Raw genomic sequence first — 20,320 nt, forward strand, 5'->3', positions numbered from 1 at the left:
CCAAGCTAAACCCAAGTCACTCACTCTCTCTGCATTGAGCATCAACGTGGTGCTAAACCCAAGTCACTCACTCTCTCTGCATTTAGCATCAACGTGGTGCTAAACCCAAGTCACTCACTCTCTCTGCATTTAGCATCAACGTGGTGCGTTAAACCCAAGTCACTCACTCTCTCTGCATAGCATCAACGTGGCAACAACGTGGTGCTAAACCCAAGTCACTCACTCTCTCTGCATTTAGCATCAAAGGTGGGTTGAACCCAAGTCACTCACTCCCTCTGCATTTAGCATCAAAGAGGCGTTGAACCCAAGTTACTCACTCTCTCTGCATTTAGCATCAAAGGGGCGTTAAACCCAAGTCACTCACTCTCTCTGCATTTAGCATCAAAGGGGCGTTGAACCCAAGTCACTCACTCTGCATTTAGCATCAAAGGGGCGTTGAACCCAAGTCACTCTCTCTGCATTTAGCATCAAAGGGGCGTTGAACCTAACTCACAATCTCTGCATTTAGCATCAACGTGGTGTTAAACCCAAGTCACTCACTCTCTCTGCATTTAGCATCAAAGGGGCGTTGAACCTAACTCACTCTCTTTGCATTTAGCATCAAAGGGGCGTTGAACTCGAGTCACTCACTTGACATAAAACCATTAAACACATTCTAAGGATTATGACAAGTATGTAGTTTTTATTCACGAAAGATTTTGAGTAAAGTCTCACTGGAAGAGCAACACATTAACGAAACATATAGCCATTTGATATCTAGAAATGAAATGAATGTACAACTGTAGTTTGAAAGCACATGGGAAACGCATTACATTCCTTAGGTCCCATAGTGATATACGGATATACCAACATATACCATTGCATATTAACTCCTTTTTAGCATTATTTTGAAAGGTAAACCTAACAATGTAAAAAGAGATCCTTTGTTAGATACTTTGATATTTTCTATTCCCAGACTGTGGGTATCAACATACACAGAAGAAAGGAAACCGTTACTGCCACGGATCCAATGGATCACTGGAGTAATATTCGACGATCAAAATCGTCTGTTATAACAGTGTGCTTGCTATAACCGTATAATAAGGATAAAAATTATATCCAACGATTACAAATCTTTGGAAGGACTTACTTCATACATCGTCCTGATTGATCTCAAGGTGTAGAGAAGAGATTGGTAAAGATTCAGATGATCATGTCGAACCTTTATAAGGTTGTAGGGGAGGAAATGAGTGTTGTATGACCATTGTTTAGACAAGACAATTATAGCTTTGGATAACGGTTTGTTGAAGGAAAAGGGTAACATGGGTCATTTCCTTACTGTCTTGACAACTTAATAATCTAATATCAACCTAGTATTAATAAATAATACATAGGTAATACACGCACACGCACACGCACAAGCACACGCACGTGCTCACGCCGAATGCGTTTAATCTTGGCGTATTTCGTGAAGGCCCAAAAGGTTACAGCTACAGTTTTATTACCTTGGGTATCGACAAAGAATGTAAAAGTGGTAAACATGCTGTTGAGACTTTGTACCAAATGCATTCGTAATTGGATCAGTCGTCATCTAGGGTATAACCAAACATCAAAAGCATAATAAACATCTACATTAAAGTGCTTCAGTTATATATCCAGACAAAATGACGATTCTCTCTTGATTATAAACATTCATCTTACCAGTGCTTGTGTAGAATACTATTTACAGTATTCTAATATTCTCTTATTCCCATTAAAGCCTTTACAACAAAGCACGGAGCTAAGCTAAGTTCCTTATAATAAATCATTACATTCAATACCAAATGCACTATATAGTCATCTATATTTCTATACACCTTTCCTAATATGTTTGACGTAGGTACGTAGGTGCGTCAATATTGCAGTTGTGACAACCACATTCAAATCGTGACAATGGATGACCACATACACTTAATCGGATATACCTAAAGTCATGTTTAATATAAGAAAGGTAAATGAAGCTCGGAGATAAATGAATGTCGTTTCAAAGATCCAATACTATCATTACGTTTAACGAACAGAATGACGAGTAAAGGAGTACACTGTAGTAAAGGTATCGATGCAAAGCTAGTGTTGTATATAGTACAGATCCAGACGATTAAATAATTAATAATGACAAATTGTTTACTGCTTTATATATCGATTTCGCAGATGAAGGGATATGGAAGGCTACACTTGATGTCATTGAAACCAGACGAGGCTGAGTGCAGACACATCCCCCATGTGCCGCAGTTGCCGTTAGGTTGATCGTCCTTCCATCTGAAGTAGGTTACATTATCACCATTCGAGTACATCCAGCCTTTGCCCACTGTACACATGCCATCGATATGCACTGAAATTATGTGTAAATAGTGTCACTGAGTTTAGCTTCCTGACATTTTCAAAATCATTTTCACATCAACGTTTTATGTAATATCGGGTTATGTACAAAATATAAACATGAGTGCATCCGTTGTCTCGCCAAATATTTACCAGTGGTGTCTATGTATAAATTGTATATCACCAGCTGTAACGGATGTACCCATGCACCTTACTATCTGGTTAATCCCCTCCATACAGGTCACACAGTATATCGTACAGATAAATGACGTCTAGATTCATACTCACATCATTAATGACTTGACACGTGACGACAATTTAATGATGGTCACGTAATTTCTTTCACTGTATGTCAATCGTACACTTTTAGTTTAACTGGGATTCTCGTTTGTTGGGTTCGTTTAAGAGTTGGAACTACAGGAGCTTCAGTCGAATCCATATTTTACTTATTGACAAGTTGATTACGAACGATATATCCATTTGGATATATGTGCAGATTTGAGGCAACCACAGCCAATAGCTCACATCTGTGTATTTAGTTATTAAGGAGTAAACTTAAAGAGGAAGCCGGTATTCAAGGCCTAAAAACCCTTTCAAATGCTTTTTGTTGTTCTTGTTGACGTTGTTGTTGACATGTGGAGGAATAATGCATTGAGGATCGAAACGATGGCGATTTCAGACCATTTTCGATCAACTGCGGATCGGATACCTATTTGGAAACACCGAGATTCTTCCGATTTCTAGGGTAACTCTGACTTCAGAATCGGAGACAGTTTTTGTTGAAGTGATAAACAGGTGTTCTTACTGACTGACTTACTGAATTTGGTTTTACGCCGCTTTTAGCAATATTTCAGCAACATCACGGCGGGGGACACCAGAAATGGGCTTCACACATTGAAAAGGTGTTCTCAACTATCATGAGTTAAGTAAGATTATTTCTGGGGTCTGTTACTTTAAGTTGCTGTCACCTATTAGAGACACCGTATTGCCTTATTGACTTTTGTTTTCAGATTCTATTTTACAACCTAGTGAGGTCATTTACTGATTTCACGATTTAGTTTTGTGCATACCCATTTCTTGCTTAACTTATAAAATGCCGTGAGTGGCAATACAGCAGGTTCCCTTTCTGCTATGGATAAAACAACCGTTTGCGTCTACATTCCAAACCTCCTCAGACGAAATGTGAGGCATCAGTGACTAAAACTGTTGTTGTTTTTCGATACTATTCCCTGTATTGATTTTTCTGGGGAGTCATTACACGTCACGTCAGTGTTCACCAGAGTACCATCAGTCGTTCATGGGACAGATATCAGCAAACCAATTCTTTTATAAATCGGAAATTTGGCTGCAACTGATCCAGAGTTGCATGTGTTATCTCAATTTAACGTTAGTAGATTAAATTTGTTAAAATACACCTATGCGTATCGTTTTTATATAGAGGGAAACGAGACAATAACAAATTTTCTCGTTGCTGAATCGTATTGGTGCTGTGATCTTATCTGCCCAAAATAAAACAATTCCCCTGTACAAATAAGTTCATAAATAGTTTCAGATAGGAAAAAAGGAAGTCATCATGGTTTATTGTTCTTATGTGGAACTTTGACTGAATATTAACACGTTTCATTAATTGATAGCTTAGCTGTTTGTAATAATAAAGATATGGTATACTCATAATGGCAGTGAGTGCTGATGATTTCAAAATCAGACAATACATTAACATCATGCAAATATTGGAATAAAAGACAACGGAGACTTCTACTTCTATACCATCATTTTTGAGGGACAGTTTTTAAGGTTTCACGTGATTGCTTACCGTATCCTTTAGGCCACATGACAGACACGAGTTCATCCTTTGCACTTGAATTGATTCTGATGAGATGAGCTCCCTCGGACAGGCAGATTCTATCAGCATGATAGTGCCCATATTTAACGTCACCGTGTATTTTGAAACACACATTCATCGGGGAATTAAAATCATAACCAAGATGACTTGGGCAACCATATCCATCTGAAATAAACATTCTTTATAACAGTCACGGCAACTCAAAATAGGTACGTCAAAATGGGAGTTTTGCTGCATGATTGGAACCTTCGATAACACGTCTTGTTTCAATCGTACTCTCATCTTTTTTTCAACAAGGACTCATAAAAAGCTCTGAACATAATGTTCCTCAAGAACAACAGATAACACTCTGAGTTAGCGAAGCATTGGGTGATGCCATGAAACGTCGTTAACCCTTTCCCATGAGCATGTATCAAACTGCAGAATCAACAGTCTGGATATGCATGTATGAGTAGTTTATAATGCGTAATGTATTTTTTTAGATATTTCTTTCCCAGATGAAATGGAATCGCAGGTTCTGGAATAACAAGTCTCAGGTAAAGAGGTTTCATTTTATGGAAGCAGAACCAGACCTGGGGATCAGAAAGGTGCGTCATACAAGCAAACAAACATTAATGTACTGTAAACGTATTATATTTCGCGCAGGTTTTATTTTCGCGCTTTTCGCGCAAAACATTTTAGCGCGAAAATTTATACACCGCGAATAAACCTGTCATTCATTCAGTCTAGCCAAGCTCGCCCCTGAGTTGTTACCATAACACATCAAGTTTGAAGACAGAAATCTACGGGAATCTTAAAATGACGACTGATAGTAGCATGAAGAATCATACTTAACTGTCGCTGTAATGGATTTCCCAAAACATAATTAAATAATGAGCCAAATCCCATCGCCGAATTAGCGAAAACAGCAATGTGTGTTGTGGCCGCACAGATAGGGATTTCCTGTGAGTAAGCAATAAACGCCGCCTGACAGGTTAAGCCACTCTGTTTGTTTTCACTGCTATAAGTGGCGGCCAAAGAGACAGCTGGCAGTTTTGGCAATTACTCATTGCGCGAATAATTGACCGCGCGATGTAGTCTAAACTGTCAATTTCGCGAAAATTGCACCACGTGAAAATAAGTACGTTTTATCTCGGAGTATTATCTCGGAGAAAAACCTACTGTCTTTGTGTGGTACGATATACTGACAAGAAGAAGACATGCCATGGGCACCAGTTGTGCATCGTCACATTTCGGGATACATGTTTTTACATAATTTTTCCTTTTTACATATCTTTTTCCAGAAGAGATCGAGGGCAAATTCCAGCCTAACGGGGTCCGGTGAAACGGAGATATGGGATAGGGGCTTCACACAAGCAAACCAACAGTGGTGTTTCTAGGAGAAAAACTACTGTAAGGGGTAATTTCAACATTCCCATCATATCAAGGTCCCGTTCCAATAGCCCCGGTATTTTTTGTGTACATTTCACAGATACTGAGGTGCAATCGAGCATGCTAATCCGCGAAGAAATTCCCTTTGACCATAATAATATTCGATGTAATTCCCTACTTTGACTGGATATTTTATCTTCAGGGGAACAATTCATTGATGTTGCATATATTCCTGGCGGGCGTCATGGATGGGGCAAGATACGATCAACATCTGATGTCATGACTACTTGTTATTGATTCAAAAACAAATGTTCAATGTCTGTTTATGTAAAGCATGACGATGTTAAATTACAATGGTTTGAGCATATGTAAAACAACCTCTGTTAAATGGCCAGTATATGTGTTTCCCTAATTCACCTGGACAACCAATCCAGTTTTGTGGGTCCTGCATTTTTAGGTAGTGGGGTAACGGTATGGTAACGATATTCCATGACAGAAATACGCATGTTAAAACAGTGAAGTGTTTCAGCTTTTGTGAGCATTTTTGCGGAAGACATTCAGAGGGGTGAGGGGCAGTGGTTAAAGGGATCGTTAGTCACGCCGATGACCCTTGTTTAATTATCCCCATGATTACAGAGTGTGAAAGCCAATTCCGTTTACCCCTGCAAGCACATGACTGACTGACTGACTGAGTTTGGTGTTTACGCCGTTTTTAGCAATATTCCAGCAACATCACGGCGGGGACAACCAGAAATGGGCTTCACACATTGTACCCATGTGGGGATTCGAACCCGGGTCATCGGCGTGACGAGCCAACGCTTTAATCATTAGGCTACCCCACCGCCCTGCAAGCACAGGATATTGCTGGAGAGTGATAAAGGTTTCGTAGAATCATGCTCATTCACTCATTGTATTCACGCAAAGCGTTTCCTTGTGATAAGTTAATTGCGATGTATCAATCACTTTCTTTCACTTTTAGGTGAAAACACTAGCCACGAATCTGTTTGACCAGATCGCCAATCTCCCTTACCTCTGTTGGTGTTGTAAATGTCCAAGTCAGTATTGATGTCAGTTCCCCAGAAGGGAACTTCAAGCCTGCCTGGATAGGTGTAGCACTGTTTGTTGTTCCTGTTGTAAATCAGGGAGACACACTGCTGGTATCTCAAGCAAGAGCTGAAGCAGTCCAACACGTTGTCCACATTTGTTGGTGGAGCTATGTCCGAGGGGAGGAAGTGTACCAGAGACAGATGCAGCTGAAGTCGCAGGAGCGCCATGGTCCAATCTCTGACTAAATGGAGAATAGTGACATGTTGCTATAATTGAATCACGAATATAAGTTTCATTATACTAGAAGTTCGTTGTCAAATGTGAAGCAAGTGGCCGAGGCATAAAAATAGTTCCATATTTCCGTCAGTTTGTCATATGCGAGCTCGTTATAAACGTAGATTACAACATTTGTTATTGATATGTAACATGTTATGGATATGTAACATGTCATTGATATGTAACATGTTATTGATATGTAACATGTTAGATGAAGTTTATGCATTTTCAAATACCATTCCCACTGAATACTCCGTAATACTGTAGGGATCGGAAACCATTCCATATATACAGTGGTGATCTTGTCAATAGTTTTGTCTTACATTCAGAAGGAATTGACTTGGTTTCTGATGTTTATTTGCCCATTCTTTTAACTGTCTATATTGAATCTGCTATCACGCGTTAACTCAAAACGAGAAACTACACTAAGCTAAACTGCCTCAAAGTCAGGATCTTTCTTGAAAGTAGGTTTCTTTCACAATACACATAAGGCTACAGTCAACAAACCATTTTGAACGAATCAAATGATTTGGAGCCCATTATATTGAAACAATATCACATAAGTCCCCTTGTTTCATCATAACCAAACCAAGCGTAGACAGACAGATAGAGAAACAGACAGAGTTTCGTGAATACATCGTACATGGCACTGAAACAAATCTTTGAAACGGTCTCTTTTTGTACCCAAAACTTCATCTTTCATATTTTAACAACGATGCGGTAGTGATACTTCCTTGGCGTCTGTATAATAGCAGTATGAAATACTATATGCTCAAGCATATGTTGCATAAATATACCCTCTGTTGTGTGCAAGTACTTTAGAGAATATGTCAGTAATATTACTTACAAACTGATGAAGAGCTGTTCCAATACGTGCGGTAAAGAACTCTGTCTTACAATAATTACTTTCTGTTTTAATCGAAATGCGTTTTCGTTCCGTTCATTCGTCACATTAAACTTTCAAGTAATGGAACCGTCATCTGCTTGTTAAGTCTTAATAGGTGCCTTTATTATTGTGCCATATTGATTTTGGCTCAATCTCATCTATACATGTGAGCACTGTCGGAAATGGTAAAAAAACTTGGTTTTTTTTCATATTTATATCTACAAGTTAGGTAGTTAATATGTGAAAGTGTGAAATATCTGTTGAACTAAGTTCGGCCTAACTACATTCTCAGTGGTAGGGAGATAGGAAACGTTAAAAAAGGATTTTACTGAGGAGATATTAGTGCAAAAATTAGCAATGCGGTTATTTTCAAAGTCCGAAGAGACTTATTTGGAGCAGACCATGGCTTTATGCAAATTAGTGTGCGATGATATTGTATAACAAACAACACTTTTTGAATGTCCATTTTGAAATTAGACTTAGCTTCATAATAAACGATAGCAGACGTAAAAAATAACACCTTTAATACTGAAACTATTAAGGATATAGATACCATTGCGTCTCACTATCACTATAAAAAGAAACAGGTAGGAGGGGTCGTCTCAAAAGCAAAACCAAGACGGGTGTTGCTGACGGTAGTTGGGGTCGGGCTTGTGGATAGAGATATTCGCTAAGATTAGAAAATCAGTTGAGACATATTCAGTACACATGGAAAAGCATAGAAGATATTTGAGATGACCCCTTGTGTCTGTGGGCAGCACGTGCATTTCATGCCAAGTGAGTTGACGGTCAGTCGTCATACCCGGCTGAACGACCTAATTGCCATCTATAGTCTGATCTTTTGTTTTCAGCAGCTGTTCGTATTTTTTCTAAGTTTTGCCCGATTTTACGAGTAAACATGCTTTTCTGGATATCCTATTACACATCCCACTGAACGCCCACTTAGGCCGATGTGGGTTATTTCGACATATGCTATTTGCAATTGTGCAAATTTTAAGGATACAGAGTAACAGCCTGAAAACAGTTTTTTTTCCTATTCTTTACAGTACTTTAGTAAAGATTAAGATTTGTTCCACATGCTCGATAATTCAATACATGCAACAGCTGTTCCGAAACGTGTGATCAAGACGGCTTAGGTACAAGAAGTACGTTTTCGTTTGTCACATTAAAATCTTTCAAGCAATAGAACCGTCATTGGTATGTTAACCCATCATACACTAAACGCCAAAAGAAACGTTACCCTCCTTCCTGAAGGACGGAGATACCTATCTTCAGCTGGCGTTGTGATGCGTGGACGTCCACTTCTTGGTCTGTCTACGGTGACCCCAGTCTGTCTGAAGCCCTGAATAAATCTTACAACCGTGATACGGTGGCATCCGTGGGCGTTGGCATTGTATGTCGACCCCATCTGCACCATCCCAATGGCTAATTTTTCTCTCTTCAACTGTTAATTGTGGCCTATTTCTCGTACTTGTGTATCATATCATATATTCTAGGCTCTGTTCATACCCTACATTCTAAATGGGACCGCCTCCGTGGTGTAGTGGTTAGAGCGTCCGCCCGGAGAGCGGAAGGTCGCGGGTTCGATCCCCGACCGCGTCATACCAAAACGACGTTAAAATATGGTACTTGTTGGTCCCTGCCTGGCGCTCGGCATTAATGGGTACAACAAGGACTAGTCGGCTCGGAGTCAGTATAATGTGTCTGAGTGGGGTATTCATGCTTCACTGCGGCATGGTATCTCAGTGGGCTAGCACTATGAAACCAGCTTACGTCTGGGCTAGTACAAGCAGCCGTACATACACATGCATGCACGCCGTCATATGAGCGAAATATTCTCAAGCAAGACGTAAAATCCAATTTCATACTCACCTCACCTCACATTCTAAATGTGAAATGGATGCAAATACTGCTTGAATATTGCTGCCTTTTGGCGATTGATATTGCTATGTGTAAACAGAAAATGTTAAAATGTTACTTTGCAAGCTAAACATTTTTCACAATATCAAAGAAACGTTTTACTTGTTTTCACTAATGCAAATCAGCAGAAAATGTTTTAAAAGACTGAAATCATAGGAATGATTAATTTACAATTTTACACACTCTACAACCGTTGTTTCTTGTTTTAATAGTTTAAAAATGGTGACTTGAAATGATTTTCCTTTCTCCAAAAGCAGAATTATATTTCAACCTTTCATTTGGACATCTAAATTACTGTTTTTGGTTTATTTCGGCATGGACGAAAATAGGACAATTTAACCATTCTGAAAAATATGCTTTTCACCTAAATACGAATGCATATGAGAATTTCTTTTTGTGATTCGCATAAAGCTGTGTTTGTTAAGCTTTCTTGTAAACTAATACCTGCTAACATATCTTTGATAGTGTTTAAGTAATTCATAAAAGTAGAAGGGTAACGTTTCTTTTGGCGTTGAGTGTAGATGCCCTCAATACTGTGTTGTATTGATTTTGGCAAGGTTATCTCATACTAAACATCGATCTATAGAACTGGTAATGAATATATTTTTTTTCCACTCGATAAGTCAATGCATAGTTGCTGGGTTACATAGCGGTTTCTCACAAAAAAATGAATAGATTAAATCCAACGCACTTGTTTAGCATTGTCGTTAAGAAATGAAACGTCAAGTTGTTAATTAGTGGATCAAACATGTAACCGGGTGCATCGGACCTGCACTAGCTATTCAACAATAATATATCCATACGTTTCTCATCAAACAAGCTGTACAAAGAAATCATCAAACCAAATTTACTAATGATCATTAAGGGTACAGTCATTACCTTAGGAAAATCACTGGAGACACAGATGGACCTGATGTGACAAAATATTAATGTAAATATATTTTGTAAAGTATTTGTAGACTTAAAGACATTTAGGAGAGGAGAAATGCATCAAAGTAAGCCACCGAGGCTTCCACAAAGGGATAAAGAAAGCCCGTGGCTTAGACTACCAGTTGTCCGACTTCCACTTTTGTTGAATCCAAGATGGCTGAGTGGGTTAGACTACTGACTGTGTGTACTGGCGATTAGGTGCCTTACTCTGAGGGTGTGGGTTCGAATCCCAGATGGGACTCTGTACTTTACTGAGAAAGTGTAATCCCGAATATAGCACGTGTAACATTTGACCATAAGTGACATTAATACGATGCTAAATGCCAACACCAAAGACTGGAGTTGCAGGAATATTGCTCGAAATGAAGTTATATCTCATATAGCCTGGTAGTGGGATTTTTGTCAATGTAAATGCATTGATCTGATCATCGACCTCGTGACGCATATCAGTGGAAAGAAACTGGCTATTGGGGGTTGAGGGGTGGGAGATCTCAGACCTTTGACACATTTTTCCTGACGAAATTACTTTTGGGGAGGGGGGGGGTGTTTGTTTTTACAGTTTGTTTTTTGCTGGGTTTTAGGTTTTGTTTTGTTTTGTTGTTTTTGTTGTTGTTTATTTTGCTGTTGTTGTTTTTATTTTGTTGTTGTTGTTGGTTTGTTGCCACCATGAGCAGAAAATGTGATGAACATGCATAAAGGAACAGATCTGCTAAGAGAGGAGCACAACTTGTGCCTTTGGGGATGCCTACTTCTTTTACATTTTTCCTCGTTAAATTTACACTGATGATATGCATGAGGAAACCCAGCTTTTCGTGTATTGATTTCTCCATACTAAACTTCAAATGACATTTGCTTTCATTTTTGACAAATTGTCCCGAACATCTGAAGATAGATATGTAGCTATATCTATGCTCACCACGTTTATTACCAGCTATCCCCCATATCAAAGATGTCTTCGGGTTTGTCCTGTGAGGTAGTGGCGTAAAAAGATGAAAGATCAAGTGCTTTGACAGATTTAACTCAGTCTGTTTCTGAGATCGTAAAAATAGAAGTAAATCCTTCTGAGAATCCACATGGTATTAAAAACGCTTGTCTCGAATACTGTCTGTGGTATAGAAATAGTCTATCCTTGGTAGTATTATCAATTATGGCTAATCACTGACACAGGGATTTGATGGTATATTTGCGGGACTTGTCTATGGATCTTCTGGATTGGCTTGTCAGAGAGAGGGGCTAGCTATCTTTCGATAACTGTTTATAAAATACATAAATGTTAATGGCAGTATCCTCAAAAGCAGTTAAAGTATTGTAAATTTGTTGTTCATATGAAAGGATGTGTAAAATGTAAATTTTAGCCTTTCGCGTTTTTAATCGCAGAATATGCGTTCTTTTAACTCACAGGTACATTTGAACAAATGAAGGGATGGTGTAAATGCAGGCTGAGTCTATGCAGGTACCAAATGCATTGTCCCCTGTAGCCCGTTTTAATATTGGATTTTATATCGGCGTAACCTCTGCATAACCACAATCAGGGCTGTTTTAGTGTTGAAGTAAACCTGTCTCACGTTACCTGCTGTATATATTAAACATGACATGCATATACACTGACAATCGGTGTCTTGTCCTTCTCCAGAGGTTGTGTTTCATCAAACATGAAATGGTTACACACCTACATACAGTGTCCTGTCGTTCTCAATAGATTGTTACTACAAACCACGTACAGTTAACCTATCGCCATAGTGGAGTTAACCTCGACCAACCAATGGGGGTGTATCCAACGGTATTGGCATTTAAATATCTGAATACCTTCAATATCTTCATTGTTGCTGTTGCACTTTACCAAATAATACATGTGTTTTGCAATCTTGCAGTGAAATGAAACAGAAATAGTAAGTCTTTCGTAAACTGATATCCATCTCGTGTCCTAATTTCTCCGATTGTCATCACAGTCTAACACGGCAGCTGCAACACTGTCACATTCACACAATGCATCAAAGATCTGCTGATGCATCAAATGATGAGGGATATCCATAGTCAACATAGCCTTCCAGCTTTCACAAAAGGCTTCGAAAATTTGTCAGAATGAAGTACGAAAAGCAACAGCAACAATGAAGTCCTTGTAAAATATTACCAAATAAATTGAACCGAATGTTTTTTTGGTGCTCCAAGAACTAGATGTTCAGGAAAGATTTAGTCCCACTCTTCCTCGTCAGCATCTTCGAGGTGTTACAAAGAGTCAAACATCCCCTGCTCAAAAACTGTTTACAACATTCAACGCCTATGTGCACACTCCGTTGGCATCTTGCATCACCACCGTTTGAAAGTAATTCAAGATACACGTGCCCATTATGTAGCTTACGGAAGCGTAGTAGGGCCACGGGGAAAAAAAATTGGGGGGTCACTATCTCCTACGTAGGACTTAGTATCTCCTATGTAGGACTTGGTATCTCCTAGTATCTCCTACGTAGGACATACTATCTCCTACGTAGGACTTAATATATCCTTTTTAAGGATGGTTATTAAGTTGAGAAATGTTTGGCTATGCAGGACGTTAGATAGTTGAAATGTGAGTCAGTGAATATTCATGACACTAACGCAGTGTTACTATACAGTGTTATTGTGTGTGTATTACGTTAGGGTGACGTGGACCCTGTTCTAATTGCAGTTATGGAGGTTTGGGTATGGTTATGTTTAATCTATCATACATACATCTATTCACACACACAAACACATACACAGAGAGAGAGAGAGAGAGAGAGAGAGAGAGAGAGAGAGAGAGAGAGAGAGAGAGAGAGAGAGAGAGAGAGAGAGAGAGAGAGAGAGAGAGCGCGTTGGGTGGGATGGTTGGGGTGAGGTTGTGATATGAAACTCGGGTTATAACACGACCTCCGCAAGTTGTTGCTTGTCTTGATGGGACTAGGTTGGATCGGATGCAACGCTCGTTTGCGGCTTTTTTCGTAATTGTTTACAGGTTGACTTGACTGGGGTGGACAAGTGTTGAGTGCGGCGTAAAACAATACGAAATTCAAAAAGGCAAAGAATTGTCATTATATTTATTTGTATAAATATAAGGGGATACGTACACATAGATTGCCACCGATAGTCTAAGACACGTCTGTACACGCAGATTATGATTCATGTGCAACGACCTCTGAAATATCCACCGCATAATAGTAAAGTGTAACAAAGTGCAACATATAACAGTGAACTAACTGCAACGCGTAATAGTAAACTGAACGCAAGGCAGTAAAGTATAACAGTCGGTCCTACACAGTAATGTGCAACAATTAGTTGAACACATGACTCTAATAGTGAAGGAAACAGTAGACTATAATAGTATATTGAAACACATGATAGTAGACTCTAACAGTAAATGAAACACATAACTGTAGACTCTAATAGTGAATGAAACGAATGACTGTGGAATCTCACAGTGACTGAGACAGTGAAACAGGAGATTGTGTGCGTGTCTGGGGATTTAAGTCGACCGTTTCAGATTAATCTATATAAACGTATATCGATCATCTCCTACAGGAAATATTAAGTACTACGTAGGAGATACTATGTCCTACGTAGGAGATATTAAGTCCAACGTAGGAGATATTAAGTCCTACGTAGGAGATACTAAGTCCTACGTAGGAGATATTAAGTCCTATGTAGGAGATACTAAGTCCTACGTAGGAGATATTAAGTACTACGTAGCCCTACTACGCTACCGTAGTAGCTGACATCGAACAATGCACTTTGCATTTAGCATCAAAGTTAAACCAAATTCACTCACTTTGCATTCAATACTACGGAAGCGTAGTAGGGCCACGGTGAAAACTTGTTTGGGTCACTATCTCCTACGTAGGACTTAATATCTTCTACGTAGGACTTAGTATCTCCAACGTCCGACTTAGTATCTCCTACGTACGACTTAGTATCTCCTACGTACGACTTAGTATCTCCTACGTAGGACTTAGTATCTCCTACGTAGGACTTAATATATCCTTTTTAAGGATGGTTATTAAGTTGAGAAATGTTTGGCTATGCAGGACGTTAGATAGTTGAAATGTGAGTCAGTGAATATTCATAACACTAACGCAGTGTTACTATACAGTGTTACTGTGTGTGTATTACGTTAGGGTGACGTGGACCCTGTTCTAATTGCAGTTATGGAGGTTTGGGTATGGTTATGTTTACTCTATCATACATATTAAGTCCTACGTAGGAGATACTAAGTCCTACGTAGGAGATACTATCTCCTACGTAGGAGATACTAAGTCCTACGTAGGAGATAGTAAGTCCTACGTAGGAGATACTAAGTCCTACGTAGGAGATACTAAGTCCTACGTAGGAGATAGTAAGTCCTACGTAGGAGATACTAAGTCCTACGTAGGAGATACTAAGTCCTACGTAGGAAATACCCACTTAGGAGATACTAACTCCTACGTAGGAGATACTAAGTCCTACGTAGGAGATAGTAAGTCCTACGTAGGAGATCCTAAGTCATACGTAGGAGATATCAAGTACTACGTAGGAGATAGTAAGACCAAAAATATTTTTCACCGTGGCCCTACTACGCTTCCGTACAATACACTGAGAGGACAACACATTAACGAAATATATTATGCTAAAGATAGATCCTCCTTTCAGCTAAAGAATCAAACAAAACCACTTCCGTTTCTTATCCTGTTGCTCTAATTCGCTTTGAAAAGGCCTTAACGGAAAATAAGTCAAATCATTATTTAAACATCTTGTGATTACATTGATTTAAGTGTAACAACCCCATTATTCAAATTTATTGTGAATATATTATAATAGTGAGTGCGCGAGTGTGGTTTTACGCCGTTTTTAGCAATATCCCAGCAATATCACGGACACCAGAAATGGGCTTCACACATTGTACCCATGTGAGGAATAGAATCCGGGCCTTCAGCGTAACGAGCGAACACTTTAACCACTGGGCTATGTCACCGCCGCTTATTGTAAAAATACCCGTTTATAAGGTCAATAGGTTTAATATCATAGATGAATAGATATTAGGGGTGGGTATTGCAGAGAATTTTCATATTGCGATATATTGCGATGCAAAACCGTATATTGCGATATGTATTGCATTATATTGCAAGAAGGTTTTTTTCAACAAAACACTACGTATAATAGAGTTAATGCTTGCTTTATAAAGCAAAAACACAACAAAATCACTATGCTTGATTAAGATTTAATAAAAACTTTTAATCATGACAAAAAAACAAATGTAAAATAATATTTGGCACAAATAAAAAAAGGAAAGGAACAACTTAAAAAACGGAAATATCCTAAGATTTCCGAGTGTTACGAAGTTTTTCGAATGCATTTCAAAATACAGGTTTTCGATCAGCGTATCGCAATACGTATCGTTTTCATGTCTGAACCGGTAAATACCGGTAAACCGGTTATATTGCGCAGCACTAATAGATATATATTTACATATTATATGTTGACATTTTGTTTCTGATGGTAATAGAAGCGAGAAGACCGTTTCCACATCCATACGAACTAAGAGTCGATTGTACAGTAAATCAGTACAGTTACTAAATCATGATTATGTATGTGTTTCAGCTCTATTGCGGCTGCACGAGTATCGATCAGAAGAAACCTTCAACAGTGAGATGAATAAATGTTGATCAAAATGAATATATTTTGCCACATTCTACAGATAACAACCACACGAATGCAAGGTGAGGTGAGGTGAAATTGGGTTTAACGTCGTGCTTGAGAAGATTTCGCTCATATGACGACGTGCATGCGTGTGTATGTGTATGTACGGCTGCTTGTACTAGCCCAGACTTAGGCTGGTTTTATAGTGCTAGCCCACTGAGATACCATGCCGCAGTGAAGCATGAATACCCCACTCAGACACATTATACTGACTCCGAGCCGACCAGTCCTTGTTGTACCCATTAATGCCGAGCGCCAGACAGGGACCAACCAGTACCATATTTTAACGTCGTTTTGGTTCACGAATGCCAGATGTCACAGAGACATGTCTGTACAACGGTATGCTGTGTAATGTTCCTGCAGTATTCTCACGATATCGAAACTATTCTGGATAGTTTCCGAAGAAAATGAATATCAGACATTATGAAGAGTCGCATTTTTAATGGTATTAAAAGATTCACGTTTTGATAATGATCAGAATTAATAATTGAATTGAAAAGAAGATTTGAACACTCACACCTCTTAGAAGAGGTATATTTCAAGAAGAAAACAATATTATCAGTATTGGTATCTGAAATAAACCTACCTTTCTGGTAATTACCCAAAGATACTAATGGCTACTTAGTCATTTAACGTTCTTTGAAAAGGTCCAACGAACAATGTAAAACGAGATACTGTTTTTATTCTAAAGCATTACTGCCGCAATCGTTCCATGGATTACTGGAGTAATATATTCGACGATTTGATTTGGAAAATCCTATTTAGAATACTACTACAGCAAACACACAACCACAGAACACTAACCACCACATTATATATAGGAAGAATATTTACAAACCACTACACCATAAAGGGCCACTGAATACATACCATTACATCATACATTGTTTCGCAATTTCATAGCGGAGAAAATAATGATGTGAAGTTTTACTTCAGTTAGTATAGTGCTGTCTGCCCAAAAGGAAATTTTCACCGACGACACTAACAAAGAAATCCCACAAATTTGACTTTTCATAAACATAATACTCTTAAACACGTCTATCACAAACCTACATTGAGGTGTATGTAGTTGAAAACGAAAATGACATAAATAGAAAGTACGCCGATTTTTATAATGAAAGTATGTTTATGCCAGTGTAAATGTTACTCTTTCCTCCCCTTTGGTACATGTAATCTGTGTCTTGTAAAATACCTTTGCACAATGAAGACTCGGAAAGAAAATAATTTGCAGCCATATCATAGCTAAATTTAGATTAATTTCAAGGGCTAAAAACTGCAGTGTAATTGCTTTGGATGTTATTGCGACTTTGTACCCAAAGGTATTCGTAAGTGGATCAATCGCCATACAGTATATAACCAATCATCATTGTGCATGTGTCAATTAAATTGCTAAAGCTATATGTGCAGACGAAAAGACGATTGTTCTTTGAAACATTCATCTCACCATTACTTCCAGTACTTGTAGAGAATACTATTTCCAGTATTCTAATATACTGTTCATCCCATTAAAACCTTTACAACAAATAATGGCCACATCCAATAATGTTGTTATTTACGACATGTTGTTAATGTTTATCTGATGTTTGTCATAATATATTATGTATATATGCTCCTCGTCACTTGATTTCAATCACTTTTAGCTTGATAACCGTGAAAGAATCTACGCAGGAACGTCGCTCTATGAAATAAACAAGACGTTGTCATCCATAAAGTTGTATGCTTCATTTTCCTCAACAACAAAGACCGAAGCTCAGTTCCTTTTCATGAAAATCATTAAAATCAATACAGCACATACAATGTAGTCATCTACATTCTTTTAAACGACTTTCCAAGCCGTTTGATGTAGATACGTCAATTTTGAGTGAGTGAGTTCAGTTTTACGCCGCACTCAGCAATATTCCAGCTATATGACAGCGGTCTGTAAATAATCGAGTCTGGACCAGACAATCCAGTGATCAACAGCATGAGCATCGATCTGTGCAATTGGGAACCGATGACATGTGTCAACCAAGTCAGCGAGCTTGACATCCCGACCATCACGGGTTGTTGTAGATAGAAATGATAAGTGTGTGCTTTCCCTACCTATATGGTCTTAATAACTTCTGGAAGGTTCTATCCTATGATGGAGACGATCAGCTGTTGTAGATAGAAATGATAAGTGTGTGCTTTCCCTACTTATATGGTCTTAATAACTTCTGGAAGGTTCTATTCTATGATGGAGACAATCAGCTGTTGTAGATAGAAATGATAAGTGAGTGCCTTCCCTACTTATATGGTCTTAATAACTTCTGGAAGGTTCTATTCTATGATGGAGACAATCAGCTGTTGTAGATAGAAATGATAAGTGTGTGCTTTCCCTACTTATATGGTCTTAATAATTTCTGGAAGGTTTTATTCTATGATGGAGACAATCAGCTGTTGTAGATAGAAATGATAAGTGTGTGCTTTCCCTACTTATATGGTCTTAATAATTTCTGGAAGGTTCTATTCTATGATGGAGACAATCAGCTGTTGTAGATAGAAATGATAAGTGTGTGCTTTCCCTACTTATATGGTCTTAATAACTTCTGGAAGGTTCTATTCTATGATGGAGACAATCAGCTGTTGTAGATAGAAATGATATGTGTGTGCTTTCCCTACTTATATGGCCTTAATAATTTGTGGAAGGTTCGATCCTATGATGGAGACGATCAGCTGTTGTAGATAGAAATGATAAGTGTGTGCTTTCCCCACTTATATAGTCTTAATAATTTCTGGAAGGTTTTATTCTATGATGGAGACGATCAGCTGTTGTAGAGAATTCCATGTTACTCACTTGCTCATCACATCTTTCAAATCTTCTAAGAATGTTAGATTTCATTTATATATTGATTTTGTAACAGAACTAGAACTCTTTAAAATAGAAACATTTTGATTGGTATGTTTTTCAAATCGATAACTATAACTTGCTAACTGATAGTGTATATAAGCAACTGCGATTGTTTTTTTAGTGGCAGTATCCTCCAAGGGGCTTAAAGAATTGTAAAATTATTGTCCTCCTGAACGGATATGCAAGACCTTGTCCTTCACATGTAAATTTAAGCCTGAAGTATTTTTAATCATAGAACATGTTATTATAATGCACGGCTGAATAATGCAAAAGTTGCTGACATGGGGATGGTGTAAATCCAGCTATGTCCATGCAATGAGCAAAATCACTGTATGCCCCAATGATCTCTTACCTCTTAGTTTCAGACGTTGTTGACAACTGCTGAGGTACAAACGAACATGATTTCACAGAATGTCAACCATCCCTTGCTCAAACGTTGTTCCCAGCATTCAAGGCCCCAGTCAACAATTTATGATGGATATGTCGAGGACATTTCAAGATTTCACACTTCAGTGACCAAAAGTATGCACGGTCAAATTTGAATTTTACAGGTTTTGTTAAGCTGAAGAATTGGCCTGCCTTATCATGTGTTTGTGATGTGTTGCACAGCGTAGACGGGATACACACACTTTCTGGATATCTTACATTTGGCACCACAGCTGCATTAAACCCAACCCACTTACTCTGCATTTGGCATCACAGCGGCATTATAGCTAAAATTGATGGAATTATCATGAAACCTCCCTCTAGTTATCAGAAATGATAACTCCTTCGTCGGGAAGTTAATTGAAGACCTGGGGCTTCTGCAAATGATAATGCCCTAAAGAACACCGTTACCCCTACATTAAACCCAACCCACACATTCTGTATTTAACATCACAGCGGCATTTAACCGACCTCACTCAATCTGCATTTAACACATATTTCTTACCATTATGCTTTTATTCACAAAATTTATCATTGTCAAAGTTTTAATGAAAGAATAACACATTAACGTATGCGTATTCCATGCGCTTTCTCCACGAATCATATAACTTGGATACCTTCATTTACACCTGGTGCTTGGGGATATATGTATTGCAACCTTGGCATTACCAATGCAGATCTCAACATGTGGCTGATTTAACAAGATTTATCTTTTTCTAGTTTATGAAAC

General features: G+C 38.4%; 1 protein-coding gene across 1 annotated transcript; it reads right to left on the bottom strand.

Moving 5' to 3' along the window:
* Positions 1-685: 685 nt before the first annotated feature.
* On the bottom strand, positions 686-7,753 carry LOC124288540 (C-type lectin mannose-binding isoform-like). Its single transcript, XM_046725088.1, has 4 exons — positions 7,722-7,753; positions 6,582-6,839; positions 4,151-4,345; positions 686-2,350 (listed from the first exon to the last, which is right to left on the bottom strand). Exons 2-4 carry the CDS (start codon positions 6,823-6,825, stop codon positions 2,151-2,153), a joined length of 639 nt encoding a protein of 212 aa, XP_046581044.1. The 5' UTR covers positions 6,826-6,839; positions 7,722-7,753; the 3' UTR covers positions 686-2,150.
* Between the last annotated feature and the right edge of the window lie 12,567 nt (positions 7,754-20,320).

This window comes from Haliotis rubra, unplaced genomic scaffold (assembly GCF_003918875.1).
Source record: "Haliotis rubra isolate DU_JTF1 unplaced genomic scaffold, ASM391887v1 Scf1111, whole genome shotgun sequence".
Lineage (NCBI taxonomy): Eukaryota > Metazoa > Mollusca > Gastropoda > Lepetellida > Haliotidae > Haliotis > Haliotis rubra.

Bases quoted from the DNA above. Each gene is read 5' to 3' on its own strand.
- LOC124288540 (XM_046725088.1), bottom strand. From the start codon at position 6,825: ATGGCGCTCCTGCGACTTCAGCTGCATCTGTCTCTGGTACACTTCCTC. The intron at 4,346-6,581 runs GTAAGGGAGATT...TGTTTATTTCAG, and splicing joins CATTTACAACACCAACAGAG to ATGGATATGGTTGCCCAAGT. The intron at 2,351-4,150 runs GTAAGCAATCAC...ACATAATTTCAG, and splicing joins CATGTGGCCTAAAGGATACG to TGCATATCGATGGCATGTGT.